General features: G+C 38.8%; 1 protein-coding gene across 2 annotated transcripts in view; it reads right to left on the bottom strand.

The window, feature by feature from the left end:
- The window catches only part of clocka (clock circadian regulator a), a 67,918-nt gene that overhangs the window by 6,847 nt on the left and 37,352 nt on the right, over nucleotides 1-23,719 (bottom strand). For both annotated transcript variants that reach the window (XM_034313930.2, XM_034313931.2), the window contains 18 exons: nucleotides 20,120-20,179; nucleotides 19,680-19,828; nucleotides 18,767-18,858; nucleotides 18,552-18,641; nucleotides 16,001-16,121; nucleotides 13,737-13,850; nucleotides 13,119-13,237; nucleotides 12,777-12,859; nucleotides 12,105-12,211; nucleotides 11,695-11,842; nucleotides 11,539-11,614; nucleotides 11,297-11,441; nucleotides 9,947-10,047; nucleotides 9,561-9,650; nucleotides 8,123-8,281; nucleotides 6,617-6,856; nucleotides 3,673-3,851; nucleotides 2,110-2,362 (listed from right to left, as the gene is read on the bottom strand). In XM_034313930.2, the coding sequence (XP_034169821.1) occupies nucleotides 2,110-2,362; nucleotides 3,673-3,851; nucleotides 6,617-6,856; nucleotides 8,123-8,281; nucleotides 9,561-9,650; nucleotides 9,947-10,047; nucleotides 11,297-11,441; nucleotides 11,539-11,614; nucleotides 11,695-11,842; nucleotides 12,105-12,211; nucleotides 12,777-12,859; nucleotides 13,119-13,237; nucleotides 13,737-13,850; nucleotides 16,001-16,121; nucleotides 18,552-18,641; nucleotides 18,767-18,858; nucleotides 19,680-19,828; nucleotides 20,120-20,179 (2,326 nt within the window). The remainder of the gene's footprint in view (nucleotides 1-2,109; nucleotides 2,363-3,672; nucleotides 3,852-6,616; nucleotides 6,857-8,122; nucleotides 8,282-9,560; nucleotides 9,651-9,946; nucleotides 10,048-11,296; nucleotides 11,442-11,538; nucleotides 11,615-11,694; nucleotides 11,843-12,104; nucleotides 12,212-12,776; nucleotides 12,860-13,118; nucleotides 13,238-13,736; nucleotides 13,851-16,000; nucleotides 16,122-18,551; nucleotides 18,642-18,766; nucleotides 18,859-19,679; nucleotides 19,829-20,119; nucleotides 20,180-23,719) is intronic.

Here is a 23,719-nt window from a genome sequence, read left to right as displayed (position 1 = left end):
TGTTTTTGAGAAGGTAATCATCAACATTAGAGTTATCACTAACATTAGCCACCTAGCTTCTTGCTAACAGTAATCGCTATTGTCTGCTGTGCTGCAATTTCAGTCCAAAATATTGCATTAATATTTAAAGTTCACTATAGTAGAACAGCACCAATAGCCACTCAGGCCTGGAACTGTAAAACTGGAGTTAAAGTAGTTAAAGTCGAACATCACGAGGTGGGAAAAGAGGTTGTTATTATAATTTGCAAACTACCACTCACAAGGCACCAGGAACGCAGTATTAATGCAGAAATTTCATTTACACCAACAAAATTTTTTGTTTTAGGTTTCACAGAAGACATTCCTTCATTATCACAACGTGGGAAAATTTTTTTTGGGATAATGCAGAAAATATATTAATATATTAAATGATATTCAAAATCACTTAATATATTAATATATTAAAAATATATTAATATATTAAATGATATTCAAAATCACCCTCTCTCTAATAATGTGTCTGCCCACACTTCACATTTATAGTTTTTGGTTTTTTTTTTTTTTTTTTTTTTAAATATAATTTAATTTAAATAAATAATTGTTTAAATGTATTTTTTCCTCTTTTTGTGAATCCTACCACTACGCACCAGAAATGCTGGAAAACACTGCAAAAGAAGTGATTTTTTTTAAAATTATTCACAATTATACCAACAAATAGCAATGTACAGAACTTTATTCACCTCCTGGACCAGATGTCCTGAAGAACTGTATTTATCTAATATTATTGAGTAAACCAGCTCGATACTGCCTTTCCCAAATCAGGGAACTGTTACTTATAGTTGACGACAATAGTCACCTAGCAATATTTTATCAGATTTACTTTAGTTCTTGGGTTTGCTACATTCCAGAAAGATCAGAAAAGTGTCTGGGACACACGATCAGAATCTATAAAGCTATAAAGCTGGGACGCAGCTTCAGGCAGCATTTCATTATAATGCCTGTATGATTTCAGGGAAGATTTTCTTCTAATAAAGATCTAGAATGATCATTTAAGAAAGGTGAGAAACATGCACAATAACCATACAAGTTAATATTTTTTTAAATTAATAAATAAATAAATTAATTAATTGATTATTTTTGGAGACCACAGCAGAGATATGCTGCTCTGTATACTGCACGTGGTCTGCATGGGCTACGTGGAACTCCGGCTCTATTAATAAATCAGAAATGTGTGCGCACCACTGTTAACTTCTTTCCCTCGCAAAGAATGAGAAAGAAGAAGAAAAATGCATCTCGCTTGTCCAATGCCCAAACGTTTCAAGTCTTTGTGTGGTTTTTGAGATCTAGTTAGGCCGCAAGCTTCACTTTCGAGCTCTGGATGAAAAACCTCATGCTCGCAAAACATTTGGGATACCAGTCCCGATGCACACACCTAGTCTCAGCGTGGACATGGACCTTTGCAGTTGTGTAGTTATTTTTATAAGCCATTGCCTGATTTATGAAGGTCAACACACCATTTTTCTTACTTCATTTGTTCATTTTCTAATATTCTCCATATTCATGGATGACATATTGAGGACTTTGGGTGCTGTGTCTCCTCATATTTTTAACACACGGAAACAGGAAGTCATGGATGATTGCTTAAGAGTTTCTAAACACTCTGGTGAAAGTATAAATGGGAACATGCTTCAGTTACATTTTGTTCATCAGAAGTTCTAGGAGTGCCAGTAATTGACACATGGTTGGGTTGAAATATTTTTTAATAAGGTGTTTTTTCCTTAAGAAAATTATATATTCATATATTCAGTGCTTTTCAAGGTTTCCATTAATTTTAGAGCTGACTGTGTTGAAAGGTCCATTTCACTCAATTCCCACCCAAACCTCTATGGGATGCAAACTTTTCTGACTGCATTTAAATGGTTTTATTTTTTAAATGCTTATTACTCACTCATTCTTACTTGTGTGTCACCATCAGCTGGTAATTCCCTAAGATATTCCACAATCACAATACGTCTATCTTGTACAGGTCACTTTCTGAATGTATAGCAGTAGTGTGTATAAACGGAAAGATATTTTTTCCATTCATCAGCCACTCTGCTTTTTTTTGCTTTTTTTTTCCTCAATACTCACCTGGAGGAACTGAGTCTGGCTAAGTGGAGTCTGGTTTTGGCTCTGTGGTTGTGTGCCGGCCTGCGTCTGGCCCTGCTGCTCCTGCGAGGGTGTGGGTGCTTGCTGTCCAATGCTGATGGTCTGATTTTGACTCTGCTGAGGGGCAAACGGTGTCACCACCTGACCCATGAACATGGTGGTGGGCACCATGACGGCGCCACATGCCATAGGCCCCGTCACTAACTTAGTAAGGAGCTGAGGGGCTGCTGGGAATCTGGAGGGAAGAGAGGGGTGGGGGGGAACTGAGACAGCTGTGTGTACATTTTACACCCAAAATAGTATGGCTGAGACTGACTGAATGCTGAAAGGAGACTGCAGCATTGCGGTGTAAATGACATCCATCTTCAAACACTAAATATACTTTTGCTAAATTATTTGATATGTGTTATGCTGGAGCTGTATTTTTGTTATTTCTGAGCCATACTGACATCACAGGGAAACATTGCTAGCGCAGTTACAATGGTGATTAATAGCAGGAAAAAAAAAAAAAAAAAAAAAACAGTCAAAAATCTCAAACCTAAGGGATAATGATCAGATTCTATAGCTAGCTCCTAAAAAGCAAGAGTTTCTTTTCTCACTTGCCACTTTCCAGCGATGTTCAAGGTCATACTAATGAGAAATCCAATGTAGAAGTAATGGAGACAAAAAACGCTGGACTCAAAGGTCCAGAATGCAATGCAGCTATAGGACACAGTTGTGCCGAGTTGCAGCAGAGACTCATTAGCGATATACAAGACAACAAGCACGATGCTGCCGACAGTGGCTTTAGCATGAAAGTTGAAGCCTTTGGAACCTGATGTCTTTGAGCAGTGTGTATAGATGATGAGGTGAGAGACCAGGACAGAGTAAAGGATTAAAGCGCTGCTGCATTGCTCTCTTTAGGTAGAGATGAAGCGAGGGTTAATTCGCACTGGCACCACTAAAGGCAGGTAGTCGTGGGTAATGTAGGAAACTGCTCACAAAAGTGAAAACAGACCAATACGCTGATGAAAATTCAGAACTCTACTCAGAAAAAATTCAACTCAGAATTTAATTAAAATAAATCCTGGACAAAATCTGGGAACCACCAAGGGTTAATATGCAATTGATTCATTTATTGGCCCACTATTAGGCTTTTGGAGTGAAACACGTAAATTCTTTCATTTCTAATCTGGGAAAACAAGTTGCCAACAGCATCAACAGGATGTCACCAAGTCTAGTCCTTCCTGTTACTAAATTGTATGCCAGAAATACCCTTAAAATATACTTCAAACACGAAGGATGCTTGACCTCGCTGTGACCTTGACCCTGTTTGGATCAATTTCGAAATGTAATCAGTTCATCTGCTGGTTACAATGATAATTCCATATAAATCCTATAAACATTCAACCACTTGTTCTTGAGATATTGTGCTTATGAGAATCGTGGATGGATGCGCTGTATGATAAAGTGTATCTTAAGATATTACACAAAGCTTGTAAACTGGTCTTTTTGCACATATTAGACACATTCTGCAACAAATTCTGCAGCAGAATAACATGGTACCGTATCTGGCGGTCCTGAGAGAAGGTGGCGACTGCGGTTCCACTCGGACTGCTCTGGGTTAAACTGGTGGAGATCTGCACCACGTTGGCCTGACCAGGCTGTGAAATCATCATGGTGTTGTAGAGAGACGCAGGCAGGGCTCCCTGAGGAGACTGCAGTGTGTGCGACGATCTCTGGGACTGGAGCAAAGATTCAGAAACAGACTCAGCACACACAGATACATCAAGATACACGTGTACACCGGTGTTTATTTGATCCATAATAATACAGTTAATAAAGTTACCTGTAATCAGCTTAGACTGACTCGGTTAGTATCTCCTTCTTTGTTTTGCCCTTTTATATCTCATACTTTATATCTGATACTTCAGTAAATTATAGTGAACAATAATGTAATCAGGTTTAAAAACTTATATATGTAGTGTTTTTTCTCCCATATTTGACATATGAGGGCTGGAGCAGGAATACACAGGAACAGATTTAAGTGCTCGTTTCTGGATTTTTTTTTATTACCGAATTTAGTTGGCTATATTCCCCAAAATATAAACAAACTAGTAGCGTAATGTGAAGCACTGTGACCCTGACCAGCAGTGGTTGCTGTAAATATATCGTGCAGCATCAGGTAGTTAACAGAAAACACATACTGTACAACTCTACATATATATTTTAAAAACATAACACTAGTCTACAAATGTTGGGAAATTATCGACCTCCGAGATAACATGTGCTAATTCTTACATATTTAGATTAGATGAACAGGTGATAAAGGTGCTGGTTGGCTAAAGGTTTCAAGATAAATTATGATAAAGATTTATAATTATCTATAATTATCTACAGCAGAACAATGAAAATTCACTTTGAGACTAAAGATAACATTTCCAAGGAACAGTCGCGTGATATCTTCCCTCAGAAACCAAGATGCCTCGAAACCAAAAAGCGCCGTTTAGATACCGAATAAAGATGGAACCTTGTCATTTAATCTGATGTTAGAGCTAGTATTGTGTAATTATCTGATATTCACATTATATTTCATAAGCTTTAAAACTGTATAATTTTGAGGTCATATCTTAATAGTCTGGGAAGCTACACAGCAATGGGACAAACCCACCCACAATAAGATAAATTTATAATGATGGGTGTGGCACCATTCTCATTGCTATATCACATTTTGCAGAAAAGTTATGGAGGATAATCGCACACCCCCATATAATTTTGAATTATTTTGATGCAATTTTGACCTAAAGCTGTATCTTGGAAACTGGAGCCAATTAACACTCAGGACTTAATTTTCCTTTATTAGTGACCCAATTCTGGCAAAATGTAGCTACTTTCATTTCCGAGGCTTTCTCCTTGTAGACCAGTGCAATTATTGAGCAAAAAATGTTAGTCAATGCCAAATAAGTCGTCATTACGATTCCATATTTAACCGTCCCAAACGTCATAGGAACAAGTCCCTTAGTTTTTTTAATCGCATTTTATTGGCGACCAGCTACTATGGTGAGAGACAAGATTGGCCAATCAGAATCATGCATTTTTCCAGTTTCTGTCAAAGCCACTAGCCAGCTTTTTACATTCTGAGCTCAGGAACATCGATATCACAGCCAGTGAAAGTCTATGCTATAAGTCCCACCGAAGGAGAAGAAAAGGTGCTACAAAATAAAAAATGTCATTTCTCCCATTACAACCATGTTATTTCAATCATTTTCAGTGGAACTGTCAAAGATATTATCATTATTAATATGGGGAGATTGGATAACTGTAGATTGGATGAGTTATTTAAATGATTAAATAACTCATTTGTGCCATCTCAGCTCCTACTGTCTGGCATCCACCCAATATGCTTGAGCACATTGAGCTGATCAATATCACTGTACAGATCATGTGGTGGTTTTATTTAGTATCTTTCCTCTTCCCACAAGCATTTCTTGTAATGTCACAGTGCAGCGCCATAAGTTTTGTTAATTAATGTGACCTTTCTTTGTCCAGTGAGCTTCATACGTGACAGCCGCACGTGACTGCATGATAGTGAAAACATACCACACGTCGCAACCAGATTTCTGACAAGCTTTCTTTCTTTCTTCCCTTTTTTTTTTTTTTTGGATTTTTCACAGATTCTCTCCATACCTTGGTCGATTCCCACCCACCGGTTAGGTCTCCCCTATCCTCTGACATGGGAGAGTGAAGGCTGTCACATGCTGCCTCCGAGACACATGAAACCAGCCAAATAGGTCTTTTTATTGCGTCACAGTGTGGCTTAACAAATCAGAGAAAAGCGATATCCATTCCCTTCCGCATGTACGAGCACACACGCACCCATTTTTGGCCAGTATCACTGATACTGGATATAGATTGACAGGGGGGAGAGAGAGAGAGAGAGAGAGTGTGTGCCATCCCTCCCACAAGAAAGCATGGCTAATTTTGCTCACTTGATTCCCAGCCATGGAGTCAACAATATGGCATCGCTGGGATTCAAACTCATGATCTCCATGGGATATGGAAACCTGGCAAGCGTTCTTGGATTAAATGTATTCATAATTGGCTACATTTCAAATACAGATATGTTTTTGTGTATAACCTTAAAAAAAAAATCAATACTTTTTTTTTTTTTTTTTTTTTTTTTTAAATGGGATGTTGATTTGTATAGAGACGCATATTTTACTGCAAAAGTGCTTAGTATATATCAGCCTCTGGTACACAATATAAACCATTTAAGTATATAGATGCCAGCTGATCGTTTTAGTCTTTGGCAGTTGTAACTGCTGTAACCATATAAGAATTGTTTAACAGATTTTTGTTAGCTGGTGCTAATTTACTAATGAGCATTAGCGATAAACGCTAATTCCCTATACTATGTGTACATGCCTTGGACATGCCATGCCGCTAACTTCTACAACTAACTGAAATTTAAATGCTGTTGATTTGTGTGTACGTGCGTGTGTTGTCTCACCTGTGTGTGTGTGCCACTCTGCTCTCGGAGAATGCTCTGCTGCTGAGGCTGAGCTGGCTGGGTCTGCTGAGTGACAGAGTGCTGTGTGCCCGTATGTGTTGATGCCAGGTTGCCTTGTAAGATTCCTGCAGGCACCACCAGCCCCTGCATGGTCAGAGCCGTGCCTGGCTGCACCGAGGAACCCTGCGCTAACTGCACCGAGCCAAGGTTCAGACTACCGCCACCTTGCTGCAGGAACATCTACACACACACACACACACACACACACACACACACACACACACACACACACACACATTAATATCTTCCCACTGACAATTATCAATGCCACTAATTAGGTTTAGGTTTACTATGCTACACCCAAACCCAGTAATAAACTTAACTTCAGTAACCAAATGGTCTGTCCTTTAGCTCTTGTAAATAAAAACTGCAGATTTTGTTTAAAAAAAAAAAAAAAAAATTAATTAATTAAAGTAATTATCCTCAAGGGGACCTGCCAAATGTCCCCACAAGGTCAAAACTGTTATATATTCCTATGCTTTTGGGGATATTTGGTCCCCACAAAGATGTAAAAACATTAACCACAATACATGTTTAAATGAGTAGCGTGACGAACAGCTACAGGATTAATCACATCACCCAAAAAAGGGGAAAGATCTATCCCTTGTGCAAACTTGTATCCATCCAAGACACGCACACACACCCACATGTAGAATATGACTCCAATACAATGTTGAAAAGGCACAAAGAGGAACAGGTTGTATAAGTTTCCAACTGCAAAGTTAAACTTAGTTTCAGCTACGAGACAAAAAGGAAAAAAGCTGTTACCTGAGGATGTGGTTCTTTCAACATGCTTCAGTTATGACTAGGACCTTCACATAATGAATTGCAAAACCTTCTAGGCTTCCTGTAAGTCTACCAAAACATTCTAGGAAATAATAATAATAATAATAATAATAATAATATAGTAGTTATAATTTATATAGTACTTTTTAATTTTGTGTACTTATTAAGCCATTATTAAAAAATCAACTCTAAAAGTAGAAAATAAAATATCTATGAAGTGAAGTGACGTGTGGCCAAGTATGGTGACCCATACTAGGAATTTGTGCTCTGCATTTAACCCATCCAAGTGCGCACACACACAGTAGTGAACACACACACACACACCGTGCACACACACCCGGAGCAGTGGGCAGCCTTTTTTTGCTGCGGCGCCCGGGGAGCAGTTTGGGGGTTCGGTGCCTTGCTTAAGGGTCTCACCTCAGTCGTGGTATTGAGGGTGGGAGAGGGCGCTGGTCATTCACTCCCCCCACCTACAATCCCTGCCGGACCCGAGACTCGAACCCACAACCTTCAGGTTCACCTTCGGGTTGCAAGTCCGAGTCTCTAACCATTAGGCCACGACTGCCCCCAATGAAGGCCTGATAAGCTGCGAATGGGTAAAAAGGGCATTTTTATATCAATTCACTTCAACTCAAACGGGTTAGCAGAGGCCCTGCTCACCTGTAAGCCCTGGCCCTGCACCCTTTGCAGCTCCTCCTGAATCTGACGCAGCTCCTCCTGCTGCCTCTGGATGTTAGCCTCGATCATACGCGTGCGCTGCTCCAGCTGTTCCTTCAGGTGCTGCATGGCATCCAGCTGTGTGGAGAACTGTAGCACTGGCTGCCAAAAAAAAAAAAAAAAAAAAAAAGACGATGACATCATAAGTCACATTAGACACAACAGCGTACTAATGAGGAACAAGGAAGGGAATTATTAAGGAAATGACTAAGCTGCAGTACAGTAAGGCACACAATATGAATGATTAATTTGACTATTAGTCATAAGGCTGGAATAATCTTGAAGAATGACTTGGCTTAACAGTTATCTAGAGAGTATGAGGAAATGTTCAGGATACACAAAATTCTAAATGTCATACAGCCCAATGAGCTAATGCTTTAATACACAAAAAAAAAAAGAAAGATATTTCATGTTAATTGATTAAAGGTGTAATTAAGACTCGATAAGCACATCCTGGCATGTTCTAACTGAAGGCCTAGAAAAAGACACTCCTCTGAGAACAGATTCACAGAAACCCTTAAATGTGCAATAGTCTATTTTTTTATTCCTTACTTGTACAAGCAACCTGGAAGATATGTAGAACCTGATTAAATAAAACATAATGGCTTAAGCCATGGCATTAACAAAGGTGTATTATGTCTGTGAGAAAGCCTGTGTTCTTTCAGTCCAGAACACTTGTTTGTGTCTGGATCCACTCTACGGGCCACCTAAGATTCTGAGCTTCATAAATATGGGGGCGGGAATCATTCAAATGTCAAACCCACCTAACTGTTAGAGACCTAATCCTAAAAAAAAAACAAAAACGTGCACATTTAAAGCCAACTCCTAACTGAATGATGTAAGAGAAAATGACAGTTTTTTTCTAACAGCAATTCACAAAGGATTTGAGCACTAAAACCAGTCTATGAAAACTTGTGCAAAGCAGTAGTCCAAGGATTCCGGTCATTGAAACTAAAGCAAACAATCCTAAAATGGCTGATGCTGAAAATCCACAAATATTGAACAACAAGCGTTTGACATGGTATCATCTTACTTGTGAGGGAATTAGAATTGACTGGAGTTCATCAGAGATGCAGAAAAGCAATGCAACACAATACACTGCTACTCGGTCACAGGAAAAGTGCAGCTATGCAGCTCAGATGAAAAGGCAGTACAGTATATACACCAAATATCAGGGGTGGGAAAAGAAGTACTAAGAAATTATACTTAAGTGAAGGTATAGTTGTGTAAAAATCTTACTCAGTTAAAAGTGGAAGTATCCAGACAAAAATGTATTCAAATTAAAAGAGTAGAACATAAAGACTATTAGAGAGAGAGAGAGTGTGTGTGTGTGTGTGTGTGTGTGTGTGTGTGTGTGTGTGTGTGTGTGTGTGTGTGTTACCTGCACAGTAGGCTGCAGCTGCTGTGGCTGCTGAGGCTGAGACACCAGACAAGCTGCCATCGTCTGGCTCGTATTCTGAGAGCTCATCGACTGGAGAGACACAGAAACGTTTTAAACACAGATAAACAATCATTCAATATATTCAATAATTTGAATTCAATAATTTAAAGCACAAATAACCCAGGCATCATTTTTTACTTAGTTATAACACACATATAATGCAAAATGTTCCCTTTCTACAGAGATTTCTAAAATTACAATTCTACCAATTCTTTTGAGTTTGATCATTCTCTCTCACACACACACACACACACACACACACACACACACACACACACACACACACACGCACGCACACGCACGCACACACAAACATGCACACGCACCTGGCTGCTGATGGATGATCGGCGCTGAGAAGTCTTTTCAATAGTAGAGACAGATTGGCGGGGCGGCGTACTGTGCTCTGTCTGTAGCTTTGTCTGGGTGGCTGCGCACACACACACACACACTTTATATTAATAAAAGTCTATATAGTAATAAAAACTTTACACCTTATAGCAATAAACCCTGTGAGCTGGTGTTGAATTGTGTTGGGCCGTATTTACTTTCCACATAACTGCATGTACTCTGTGTGCACACAGCTGCTACACGAATAGCAATGTTCATATACAGTACATTAGCAATTTCATGCCAACAATTTGCCATATGTACACTATACGGCCAAAAGTATGTGGACACCTGACCATCACACCTATATGTACTTGATGAACATTTCATTCCAGATTCAGTCCCTGTTTGCTGTTATAATAAGCTCCACTCTTCTGGGAAGTCTTTCCACTAGATTTTGGAGCGTGGCTGTGGGGATTTGTGATCATTCAGCTACAAGAGCATTAGTGAGATCAGGAACTGATGTCTGAGGAGGTCTGGGGTTCAGTCAGTGTTCCAGTTCATCCCAAAGGTGTTCAGTGGGGTTGAGGTCAGGACTCTGTGCAGGACACTCGAGTTCTTCCACTCCAACCTTCACACACAATGTCTTCATGGAGCTCGCTTTGTGCACAGGGGCATCGTCATGCTGGAACAGGTTTGGGCCTCTTAGTTGCAGTGAAGGGAAACTGTAAAGCTATAGCACACAGAGACATTCTATACAATCGTGTGCTTCCAGGTTTGTGGGAACAGTTTGGAGAAAAATCATATATGGGTGTGATGGTCAGGTGTCCACAAACTTATGGCCATATAGTGTACTTAACGCGTGTTAAATATATTCAGTACCTGTCTATTGTTACCCAAGTTGTACATACTATTAATATATTATATTTCACATTAATGAACTCAAAATATTCTGCAAGAGCACGAGATGGGAAGAAGGGGATGCAGGAAGTGTCTTTTCATGTGGAAAGGTTCAAAACACTTGTAAAACATGGCAAATTGCTCAACTCTCATTTTGGCATATTTTTAAGTGATAACACATACAAGTGTTGTCCAGTGTGTTTTTTTTGTGGAGCTCCTATGCAAGGTGTAATTGGCAGGACTGGGAATATAATATAATCAGTTATAAACATTACAAGGAAAAGGAAAAAAAAAGATAAAAGCAAGATAATAGCATATTATTGGGGATAATATCATTATATTGCACAAGCCTAACCAGGATATTTTAACACAAATCCAGTTTGGCTCCACCAGGAGGTTAAAACCAGTGTCCATGGTGAGAGTCATGCAGCAGTTATGCTGATACGTACAGGTGGGGTCGGAAACGGCGGTGTGTGAGGAGGACTTCCGTGAGCTCCGGGAGGAGGCTGAGGGCGTGCGACTCTGATCAAAGCGCTCCAGTGCCTCCTTCAGGCTGGAGGTGTTCAACTGAGACTCAGAGCCCGAGTCTTGAGACTGAGCGACAAAGGGAGAGAAAAGTACAATTACACAGATGTACGAGAGGAAGAAAAAGAAAAGATTAGGTGATTATTTTTACATTCTACAAACACACCTTGTCTGCAGAGATCTCAGGAGGTGACTCCTCGATGCCCAGCTCTCTGCGCTGCTCAGCCCTAACCTCAGCATAGCTATAGCAAGACCAAACACACACCAGTCACATCCCGACCCTGAACACTGGATATCTGTGTATGTGTGGAAAAAGCCTCACCTGACAACAGTGTGTGTGCAGACAATGAACTCAGGCCGCGAGTTCCACTGGTGGTAGGTGATGTAGTAGTGAGTCTGCAGCCAAATCCACTGCTGGCCTTTGGTCAAGAACCGATAATAGCACGACTTCCCTTTCCCATACTGCATCACTGCACACACGCACATATGCACATTATCACACAGGGGAACATTACACTATCCATAAAAGCTGAATAGTAAGGAGAACAAAGGATTTAAACTTCTCCTATATAGTACTACAAAGCTTGATAGCACCAAAAAAAAAAAAAAAAGACACACTTCCTTTAGATATGTATGGGTTTGAACACTATAAACCCACACAGACTCTCTCTCTCACACACACACATACACACACACACACACACACACAGAGGTAAGACTGGTCTAACTCACGGTGTTCATGGCACTTGGCAAGGGTCTCCAAGTCATCTACGTGATAGTAATCATACCCCGATGTGCCCAAAACTTCGAAAGGCAGGTAACCTATGATAGGGGGCGCCCTAAAGAGTACAACACAACACATTCATATTTACATACCTCACCGACATGGAGCTCACCTTTACACAGATAAGAAAATAAGAAAATGTAAAAATTGTGGTCATAATCTGCAACTTTCAGATTTGCTCCTAGTTTACTTCCCAAAAACTGTGCAATAATCTCCACAGGCAAAGGGCTTGGCAAAATGTGTAATTTTCATAAACATTTTCCACAGAGATTACAATGTGCTTTTAGTGTGACTTTTCATGGCTTTTTGATAGTGGAACTGTAATGCAGGCTGTTATTCTGAACAATAATTTCGCAATTCAGAACGTGTACACAACTTTATGGGACAAACTGAGATGTAAGATTGGAATGGCAAATAATTTATGCATTTCAGACACAGAGAGAGAGACACAGAGAGAGCAAGAGCAACACACAGAGACGAACACATAGAGACACACACAGACAGAGAGAGAAAGAGAGAAAGAGACACAGAGAAACACACAGACAGAGAGCGACAGACAGAGAGAGAGACACACACAGACAGAGAGAGACTGACAGAGAGACAGAGAGACAGACACACACCTGTGGTCCAGGAAAAGGAATTTCCACTCTAAGCTGTGTCTGGAAGTGAACTCCTCATTGGGTTCCTCCACAGTGCACATCTCCTGTAGAGAAGAGGTTATGAAGACATAACAATACTGCTTATTTCTTAATGATTTCCCTGTGCTAGGATATATGTTTAAATGACTAGTGTGCAAAAAAAAAATATTTCCCTTGTGCAAACCTGTATCTATAAACACACACACACGTGACATTCTATATTCTTTAACATTCTTTTCCTAGCAACTTTTTTAAAGTTGAGATGTAGTAAAATGTAAAATGTAGTAAAATAGGTGAATGTCAAGGGAAATTTATCAACCCTACCTTGATAAACTGAGGCTTGGCTAACCTCACAGTGGCAATGAAACACACGCGGTCTTCAAACGAGGGCCTGAGCGAGCGCTGGATCACACCTTCAAAGCCGTTCCGTGTCGAGTTAGGCACTGCAGGAGCACAAAATAATAAAAAGAAGTGGTGAACATACGAAGGATACAAAACTGAAAAAAAAAAAAGAATATGAAATGGATATGAATTCAGGGTGCACTTGTGTATACCGAGTCACTAGGTGGCAGCACTAAACACAAAATTAACTACAGTGATGATGAAATAAATATCAGAGAACTATCCACTACACTTGTGAACCCATCAGTGATGACAGTCTGCTGTGCTTGATGCAAGAGCCAAAGGCAAGTTATACATCTTACACCCAGTGATGTGTTTCTGATAAATTCTCTGCTACAGAGGTGTTGTATTCATATTATACACCACTGCAAACTGAGTATGGAATCACATATGCCTGAGCAGACTTCTTGATCCTATTTCAAGCAAACGTTTCACTGCCTTTCCCATGACCGAGCCACTCTGTTGAGCAGTAGGCATAAAAAAGGCTAAACAAAGCTGCGTGAGAACAGTGACTCATCACTACGCAGCTCTCACACTTACCAGTGTTGAGAGACTTGAAGTTTCCGATAAACTTTACATACTCGTAGACGGGAGGCTCTTTGGGGTCGATGGTGCCCCGGAGCATGTGGCAGCAGAACTCTAACTGGTTTTTTGCTATAGAGAACAGGAGAAAAAAAACAAGACAGATTAAAGTTATCGTCAATTTGCAATTCAGTCAATTCAAATATATATTACAGCAAATATACACTGAGCTCAAAGATTATTAGATCTACTGAACTCTTACTGTATCTCCTCATAACCAACCATAGAGCTGCACCTTGCAGGTATACACTTAATAACTCTAGCTGTCCTATACCCTGTTCATCAAAGCCATAGTCAGGAAATATACTTATAAAGTAACACATATGATAAAATGACCAAGAAGTGATCAAATTTACATGATTAAGTGTCTACCAAGTCTATGTGGCCTGGGAAAACACTTCACATGGAGAAATTTTAACTAGCTATTAACTAGCTATCTTTATATATACACTTCTGAAATCTTCCATTTTGCCTGAATTTAAATATCCGTTCTCTTTTGCACGTGTCTCAACCACAAGCTAAGCTCTTCCATGTTAAAATCTGTTTACCGGCAAAAGTCAAAAAGGAGAAAATTAAAAAATTTCTTTCCAATTCCACAGAAAGGCGTCTGCGTACCTCTACATTTACACCCTAATCTTATGGAAAAACAACATCACTGTCACATTTTAAAGAATTATAAGTATTAAAGTATTAACGTATCTAAGCCTCTGTCTTATCACCTGATGTAAGTCACCTGACACGAGCCTCATCGTCATGTCTTCATCACTTGACTGATCACTATTCACTCAAAGATTGAAGAGGAAATGATTGCTGATTAATTCTGTCAGCTCTGTTGGCTAAATTTCTTGTTATTGATGTCTTTTATAAGGCAAATTTAAACATTTTAAACCACAGTGTGTGTAAGTGCTTTTCTTACTAATATGATGTATTGATGATGACGTGACAGTGTAGGAGCATGATCAGACATTTTGATGGTGTCTGATTGTAATCTGAATTGATTAAGTTTATGTCCATTTTGTTATGGCGTGTATCTATCCGCCTGATCTATACCTGATCAAGTCATGAGAAAATCACACACAGCTAGCAGGTTTTAAGCACACTGACTGGTTTTTGTTAAACTGGCTCATTACCGGACATGATCTTAGCAGGCGGAAATTCAGGCAGGTATAGAAAGTAGCCTAAATAAACTCATTTCCATATTGTTTTGGTAAAATATATTTGCTTTCTTAAAGTGGAGACATCAAAGTATATTATTTACAGATAAACCAAGACTGTATATACCAAGTAAAAGAGCAGAAAAAATATAAAAATGGTCAAACAAAAATGGAAAATGGGATAAAAACATGTACAAAGGTTTGATGATAAAAATTTGACACCCAAGGAGAGAGTTTCCTTATAATGCTCTGTCAGGTAGCCATTCTTATCTTTTAAAAATGACTTGTGGTTTGTGGGGTTTGGTGATTGAATTGCTCAGTCCAAATAAATAAATAAATAAATAAATCCTTGGAAAACTCCGTAGATTATTCATTAGTATGTTTCATGTCATTGTGCTGCTGTCAGCAAAAACACTGAGGCATCTGGATGGATCTGCGCAATTAAGAGATTTATATACATGGAGAGATTTGTATACATGGAGAGATTTGTATACAGATATCCAGTCATTATGTGCATTACCAATAAGCAGAGCCTACATTCCACCACTTGCATAGATAAGATGATAAAGCTTTGTTTTGATGGTTACAGGTTCATTTTTGTCTCATCTCTCCACAAGACTCCTGAAATTTACAGACTTTTATATACTTTCGGCAAACTGCTGTTGCACTCTTTGCCGTTAGGATAGTCTATCCTTTGCTTAATGGTGGTTTTTGAAGCATCTACTTCCTGTAGAACACCAGATTTTCTTAATGACTGCAGGTATTGTTCAGTCATTTCATTTAGGTGTTCTGTGGTCTGTCAGACTGTTTACTAGTCTGTTCAACAGCGTGTTCTTGCTTCATAACTTTTCATTCATTGTTATATTTCAGACTCACAACGAACTTTTTTTTTGTCCTTAACATTTTCCACGTGTCAAGTTCACAAATAGCTCTTAGACCATTTCTGATAGCTTCCTAAGTGTTAATCAAGTAATCATTTGTTCTCTTTATAATAAAAGATCTGTGTATAAATGAGTAGTAACGTTGAGTGCTGAGAGAAAACTGTGCGCATATATGCCAGTGTCTTACTCTTTAAGTGGTCTGGTGTGAGGCTCTCTCCTTCGAGTATGTGTGTTGAGAGGGCTTTGTACACTTCAGAGTGCTCTCCCAGTGGAAGAAAATTCAACAGGTTCTGGTCCACCAGGTCAGACTGAAACACACAAGCAGATGTTACTTTGTCTCTATTTCTCTTTCACGTAACGCTAATTCACACAAAAGTGTTTTTAAAGTAATTTTAGTCATCCTTCTTGCCCGTCTCACATAACATACAGGCTTACATTTTTTTTTTATTTTTAACTGATGTTTCAGTCCATACAATGGCACATGACTCAACTCTGTTACAAGACCCCAACTGTCCTGTTTTTTTTTTGTTTTTTTTTTTAATGAAACATAATCTCTACAGAGATCCATTCAAATAACACACTTTCTATACTTTGTGATGTTATGACTGAGCAGCCTGTAGATGAAGAGCAAGGTGTAGTGCAATAAGGGGATCGCTAGCATTTAAACACAAATGTGTGGTAGCCTGGGAAAACCCTTCACATGGTGATATTTTTGTTATATAGGCCTATACGTCTGAAAACTACAGTGTTTTCCAGAACTGAAATATGTTTCACTTTTGCATGTATCTCAACCAGCTGTAATGAGTGTAAACAGGAGCATTTTGACAGCCGGCATCTGATTACAAACTGAATTAATTAGGCGTACAGTTGAGTGACAAGTTTACACTGCAAAATGTTAATAATTACTGTGTAAACTTTTCAACAGGATTAGTGTAAATTGTTATTATTTTGTTTAAAAATCTTTCTGCCATTTAGTACTGCCCATCCGAAACTACATAAGATATTTACTTTTCCCAGAAGACAAAATAACAATTTACACCGATCATCCTGTTCAAATTTTACACCCCCCGGCTCTTAATGTATCATGTAGCCTTCTTGAGAATCAGTGAATGTTTGCTAATAGTTGTGTACGAGTCCCTCAGCTGTCCTCAGTGTGAAAAGATGGCTCTCAAAATCATAGAGCCACTGTTGGAAAGGGGTCAAATATGCAAAGATGCTGGAAATCAAAATAATGTGCAGGACCTGGAGGATTTTTCTTAAGAAACGTGGTCAGTTTAACTGCTCAGGACAAACAAGGGACTCGAACAACTATCACAAAACATCCAGGTAACACACAGTATTAAGAATCATGTGTATGTAAACTTTCGAACTGGTTCATTTGTGTAAATTCAGTTATTATTGTGTCTTGTGGACTATCTGTAAATATCTGCTTAGTGAAATAGCTTATTCAGGGCAGTACTAAATAAAAAACGAAATGCCATTTTTGTGATCCCTCTTATTTTTTTGTAATTTATTAATATTTTGCAGATTCTGCAAGGTGTATGTAAACTTATGACCTCAACTGTATGTCCATTGGATCAAACTTGATCAAAGCATGACATTCACTGTGTGAGGAAATCAAACTTAGCCAGCAAGGATTTAAGGCCAGTTTATACTTGACATATACTTGACATAACCTTATGTGCGTGTGTACAAGCGGCAGCTAAGCGAGCAGCATCGTTCACACACTCGCTTGCGTATCTTATTGCACATCTGGAAGATTAAAAGCAGCATCCATTAGATGGCACATCAGAAACAAAACATCCCTGTCCATCTGGATTCCAAGGCAAAGTGTAATGTTTAGCGATTTCATGCAGAGACATTAAACACATTCACGAGCTCTGTTTCTCTTTAAAACTTTCTGCCGTCATCGTGATTGTTGTCATGAGCTGCATCTCAAATCAAAATTCCTCATCCTACATTCAGTTTGTTGTGTTTAAAGGCTACATGGGAGGTTTTAAAAATTCAAACACTAATTGTTATAGGAAACCCGGTTAGTGCTGGTACGCAATAACAGTGTAGAACTGTACACAAGTATGTGATTCAAGACACATTGTTAGTTTGTTTATTCAGTTGCGGACGCAGTGTCACATGGTGCTATATTGACTCCTCTATTTACCACATGGACACGTCGCATAAATTTCTGAGGAAGTGCACAAGCGACGCTCCAAAAGACAGCAGGATGTATGCAGCAGCCATACTTGTGTACACGTAGTTAAAAGTATAACTGAGACCTTAGACATCTTTAGGCAGACTGATTGTTTTTACCACAGGTTCCATACCTGAAACGATCTTAGCAGGAAGACTGCCTAGGCCAAATTATAGGCAAATAAAAACATTACCATGTTGTTTTTGTAAAACATATTTATGGTTTAAATAAAGTTCAAAGTGTCAAATTATATTATTGGCAGAATGTTTTTTGTCCTTTCAACATTTTTTTTTTTTTTTTTTTGTTCTTTTTCGGCTCTTTGACACAACTGATGGGATTTCCCAGACTGCCACATAAATCTGCAGTTTGTTCACCGTCCTACTGCTGCATGTTATGTTTTTAAGTACACTCTGTTATAAGAACAGCTGGTCCAACTTCAACTGTCCTCACCTCCATTGTTCACTGACAATGATATACGTGTTGGGGTCAGTGCTCTGTTGACGTGATGTCATGTCCAACATAAATTCTAGGTCACACAGAAGATACTTACTGGTAAATGCTCTAGTAAAGAGGTGACACTTTCAGACACGTAGATTATGTTGCCGTCTGTCATAATGGCTAGAAAGAAGCCATCTAGGGCCTGAGAACAAACAGCAAAGTACAAAGTAATAATAATAATAAGAAGAAGAACTTATGCAGTACATTTCTTATAATAAGAACCTGTTCAGGTAGGAAGATTTGAACAGTGTAAGTGTGTCCTCTCACCTCTAACATCAGCTGTGTAAACTCCTCGTTGCTGAGGAACGGAGGCTTCCAGTCCTGACGAATCTCACTGGACTCCGACTGTGCTGCAATTTCTAAAAAGAGAAGACACTATTACTTATTTTATAGCATGTATAGGTTACTCATTAATATTGTTTTGCACAGTTATCATTCCCATAAATAACTCAGACTTGGTCAAATGCATATGCTAAGGGCTGCCTGGAGTGCAGATAACATCACAGAGGTTCTCAAACGTTTTGTAATCAGGAACATTGTTCAATGCATTTAAAAAAATAAAAAAAATAAATAAATAAAAAAAACCCTTTATAATTATAGCACAAGTCATGAAATCATTATATTTATTCATTGGTACCATTGCAACTTCTTATTCCTGAACTTAGTTTAACATACTTTATCTACAGACGGCAAACCAGTTCCGACATGTAAAACAGAGATTTCAAATATTTTGTATCATATTAACAGCATTTCTCCTAGTTTTATTAAAGCTGCAGCTCGATTTGTTAAGTTTTACATAAAAAATAAACTACTTTCTACATAACAGTGTGAATTGCTAATTTTAAATCTGTTTAATTAAGATTGCCAACAATATCCATAACCACTTTATTAAATAGTAAGGGATAGTGACCTCCACAGTCATCACGTCATTAAAATATAAAAAAAAAATAAAAATAAAAAAATTTAAACGGGACAGGTCTGGGGGTCCTGGATCCTAATTTAGAGAGAACTGAATGGCGACTCTACTGACATTGAATTAACACAAAAATCTGACTTGACTCAAGCACTAAAATATGAGTAATGTGGTTTTGATGGATGACAATAGGCTACTGTGCATGCATACTAAGCAGGTGGAGCTTTTAAAAGTGAGTGACTGGGTAAAAGAGTGAGTGAAGGGGACCTTTGTGCTTGCGCAGGAAGTCAATGCTTTTCTGCAGAATGGTGGATTTGTCCATCTTGCGGGTGTTGCCAGGCAGCATGGTGCCCAGCTCCTTGATGAGCACATTGAACTGGTCTCGCCTCTTCTTTTCCGACTTGTTCCTGGAAACTCTGTATGAGTGGGCGCATGGCAAGCACACTCATGAAATCGGACTCCACCACTCGCACACAATCAGTGATTCATTGCGGCAATGCAGAAGTAGCACAGAAAACTACCTCTAATTTAGCAAATACAGTGAACTAAACCAAAGCTGGTACAGAAATGTGTTCCACAAGTTTCTCTTCCTTGTCTAAAAGCCATACTAATCATGCTGAAAACAAAAAAAAATGCAATCTATACATCCTTGAAAGTATCTCCTAAAGGTCACTGCACCCTTCAACATTCCTGCATTTGTTTCTCACCGTTTTGCTTTGTCCTTCTCATCTTCTTCCATCAGTCCATCAAAGATACTGCTGTCATCCCTGAAAACAAACAGAAAAAAAAACCACACATCATTGATGAGGAATGAGGGGTGGGAGAGGAGTTGGCTGGCAGGTTGGTATTAAGGTTGGTTAATAATTCTTCCTACTTGCACATGCATGGTGATGGAGTAAAAATCAGTAGTCACTGCCTTCTCCTAATCTTTCATCAAAGTGCAACGATTTTCTCTTGTAATGATTGACAGTGAAGAATCATCCACAATATGTATGACCAGAGACATGAAGTAATAACCTCTAAAACAAAAATAGGTCTGTTTTAAATTGTCTTGCTTCTGTTCCACCACACAGTTTCCTCCTCAACTTGAGAACATGCATTTATTATTGAAACCTTCATTCTAACAATACCATGTTAGCTTTGAAAGAGAGCAAAAAAATGCCTCCTGAATTTCAAGCCTGTTCTAGGCATACAGTAACATCAGCTAAAAATAATTTCAGCAACTATAGTAATGGTTTTAGATCAGCAGTGGGAGTCAAACGCAGCAAAACTGTAGCTGAAGTCAAGCCACAGAGGAGTGCTGTGAATTTCTGCCTATATTTAGCAGCAGTTGGTATGTTCTCTGACTCAGCTGGTAAAACAGCAGGGGAAAAAAAAAAAAAAAAAAAAAGAGCACATCTCCGACAGCGGTGGCTCGTCCATAGGGGCAAGTGGGGAAGAGTCCCACCATATACATCAGGCACTTAACAAGTTTTAATCCTAAATTTCTCTTCTACAACGCCATACATTTTAAATTCCATTGAAATTCTAATGACCTCTTTTGCATTAATTTGCTCATCGTGCAGTCGCAGGAAAGCATACAAGCGCGCACCATTTATAGCTCGATTGAGTTATTATTGCATCTATTGGTCAATAATGGGAACTGCAACAAGAGCTAATAAACACCCACTGGGGCAAGAAATATGCTGCCCCATGCTCAGGGGAGGTGCAGTGCACAGGACAGCTAATGAGGTTGCCAGATTGGGTTAGTCTAAAAACACTTTACGGCCGTCAAGATCTTGTTTTATACCAAACAATCTCAAAAAAATAAAATAATAAAAAAAAAAAATCTAATAAATTTCTTCAAACAAAGTGTAACTACATACAGTATGCCTAAATGTGTCTTCTTTTTCCAATGGCCAGATTTTTCAGGCAAGTTTCAGGTCTTTTCCATGGATTTTGAGATGTAGTTGAGCTAAAACCTGGCAACCCTGGTTAATGATATCTTCTGTGTGTGCCTCGCTGGCAACAGGAAACACATCTGCTGTATCGAACAAAGTTAAACAATGGTACATTGACCCTTTGAAAACGAGCTGCTAGGCAATATGTTGTCAACTCTTAACTGCCTATTATGGGGTTACTCTAAGAATTCACTAGATAGAAGCCTATAGTATAAATCAAATGTGTGATAGCCTTTTGACCTTATTTTGCTCGAGACTATGTCTTTATTAACGTTCTACTGTCCCACCAAGATCTATAGACATGAGCCTCTGCTGGACTCAGGACACATGAGCTCAGTTTAAGCTCACAATGAGAGCACAGTGATCATAATGGTTTGTGACTAGACATGCGCAATGGATTTTTGTTTCTTAATATAAAATGTGTGCCGCACCTACCATGCCAACATTCTCCAGGATCAGTGCAGTGTATTTCTAATGTTGAAGCCACCATTTTATCCTAGTCATTTTAGGCAGGTGTGACTTCAGAATGAGAACACAGGCTTTCCTCCAGCAGGGCCAGTTTCTCTGAACGTTACAGGCTAATCTCTGTGCTGCACCACTTTATTCCTAAATAGCTCTGGAAAAGATGAGTATTAAGCTGAGCATGAGTCAGTGTGTATGTGGATGCAGGCTTCACTGAGTGTGCACTTTTATAGAAACAAGGTAGAGATTGTCCAAGTGTTTTTGCGTCAAAGCACTCACCCCCTCTTAAATGAGTGGGCAGGAAAATGGCGATTTTAACGTTGCCATACAGATCTTAATGGAGTGAGGTTCTCCACTACTGACTTTCATAAGCATTTTTTCCTTATAACCCCTTCAAGTCACAGCTAAATACTCAGGAGTTCTTAAAAAAGCATAATATTACGCAACATCTATGAACTATTCGGTAACTATTATGAATTTCTCTGTAACTACAGTGAAACTAAAAAGAAAATATACGAAGTCACAAGAGTGGAGAATGTTAATCACTGATGCATCCTAGGAGACTAGAAACAAAATTTTAGAATGCTGAAGCCAGTTTCTCCCAAAATTACACCCTACACAGAGAGTAAAATGTGAATTTGAAGTGTGTTTGTGTGTACTGCCATTACTAGTCTTTGTTCATGAAGAAAAACATTCATCAGTCTGAAATGATTGATGACTTACAGTATTATCAGCATGAGAAAGCTGATAAGCAGAAGAAAAAAAAACTCACTTTATTCAAAAAACCTCAGTGTGTTGTTTTGCATTAGTAGATGCAAATCATTACTGCAAATTAGACGCCTTGTGCTTGCTTTCAAATGGGTATGTGAACGAGTGCCAACATTAACAGGGTTTACAGCAGATCTCTAATGAGATGGTATTAGAAGTATTTAGAAGTGCATTGTGTGTGCATTCACAGTAAAGAGCTTTACTGACACAAGACCTCCACTATTGCTTGACGTAAACATTCATACAGGAACAATTTTGTACAGAAAAAGTTTAAATGACGTTTGGGTCGTGTCTCCACTCAACAATAAAACTAAACTTTCCAGTGTATCAAGATGATCGAGGCGAAAACAAAGATGAGACTTTGTTTTAAAGATGTTCCTGCTCCAGGACGTAAATGTGCTCCAATGTTTATAAAGCTGGTTTAAATCCTCACTTAAATGAAACTTTAATTTAGTGCATCTTTAATTAAAATTTAAGAGGAGGAAGGGGGGGACTAACTAAAGAGTGCCCTGTGCTCATCTAAAGACCACAATATGTTCATACAGAACATCCTTTCAACACTCTCATTACTGTTTACCTTTACTCTTCTACACCGGTACATGATTTATGTAATACATTATAATCCCTCTATCTGCAGTCATCCAGAAGAGGATGGGTTCCCTTTTGCATCAGGTTTCTTCTTCGGGTCGTCTCAGGGAGATTTTCCTCACTACAATCCTCTGGCTTGCTCATTAGGAAACTCGACCGACATCTGGATTACCGTACAGCTGCTTTGTGACAATAATCCATTGTTAAAAGCGCTATACAAATGAAACTGATCCGAGTTTGCATGAATGTCATCCAAGCCACAGAACACTCAAAGTAGAAGACACAGAATACAAAAGTTTTCACCCCCTATTGAAGATAGCAGTGATCATGTGCTGAAGTTTTAAAAAAAAAAAAAAAAATCAATGAGCGTTAGATGTATGAATGATGAATGTTGCATGCCATTTTAAATGACTGTAAAAACATTTACAAAAGATCAGCCTTACAGAGACTGGAGTCAGCGGGACAATCACACCCATACTGCTTTGCTGCTGTTGCCAATTCACTTGACTGGGTTTGTGTTGGCTTGCTTTCTTTATTATTTTTTTTCAT

This window comes from Pangasianodon hypophthalmus, chromosome 19 (assembly GCF_027358585.1).
Source record: "Pangasianodon hypophthalmus isolate fPanHyp1 chromosome 19, fPanHyp1.pri, whole genome shotgun sequence".
Lineage (NCBI taxonomy): Eukaryota > Metazoa > Chordata > Actinopteri > Siluriformes > Pangasiidae > Pangasianodon > Pangasianodon hypophthalmus.
The sequence above is the reverse complement of the archived record's forward strand: the minus strand, read 5'-3'. Positions and strand labels throughout refer to the sequence as shown.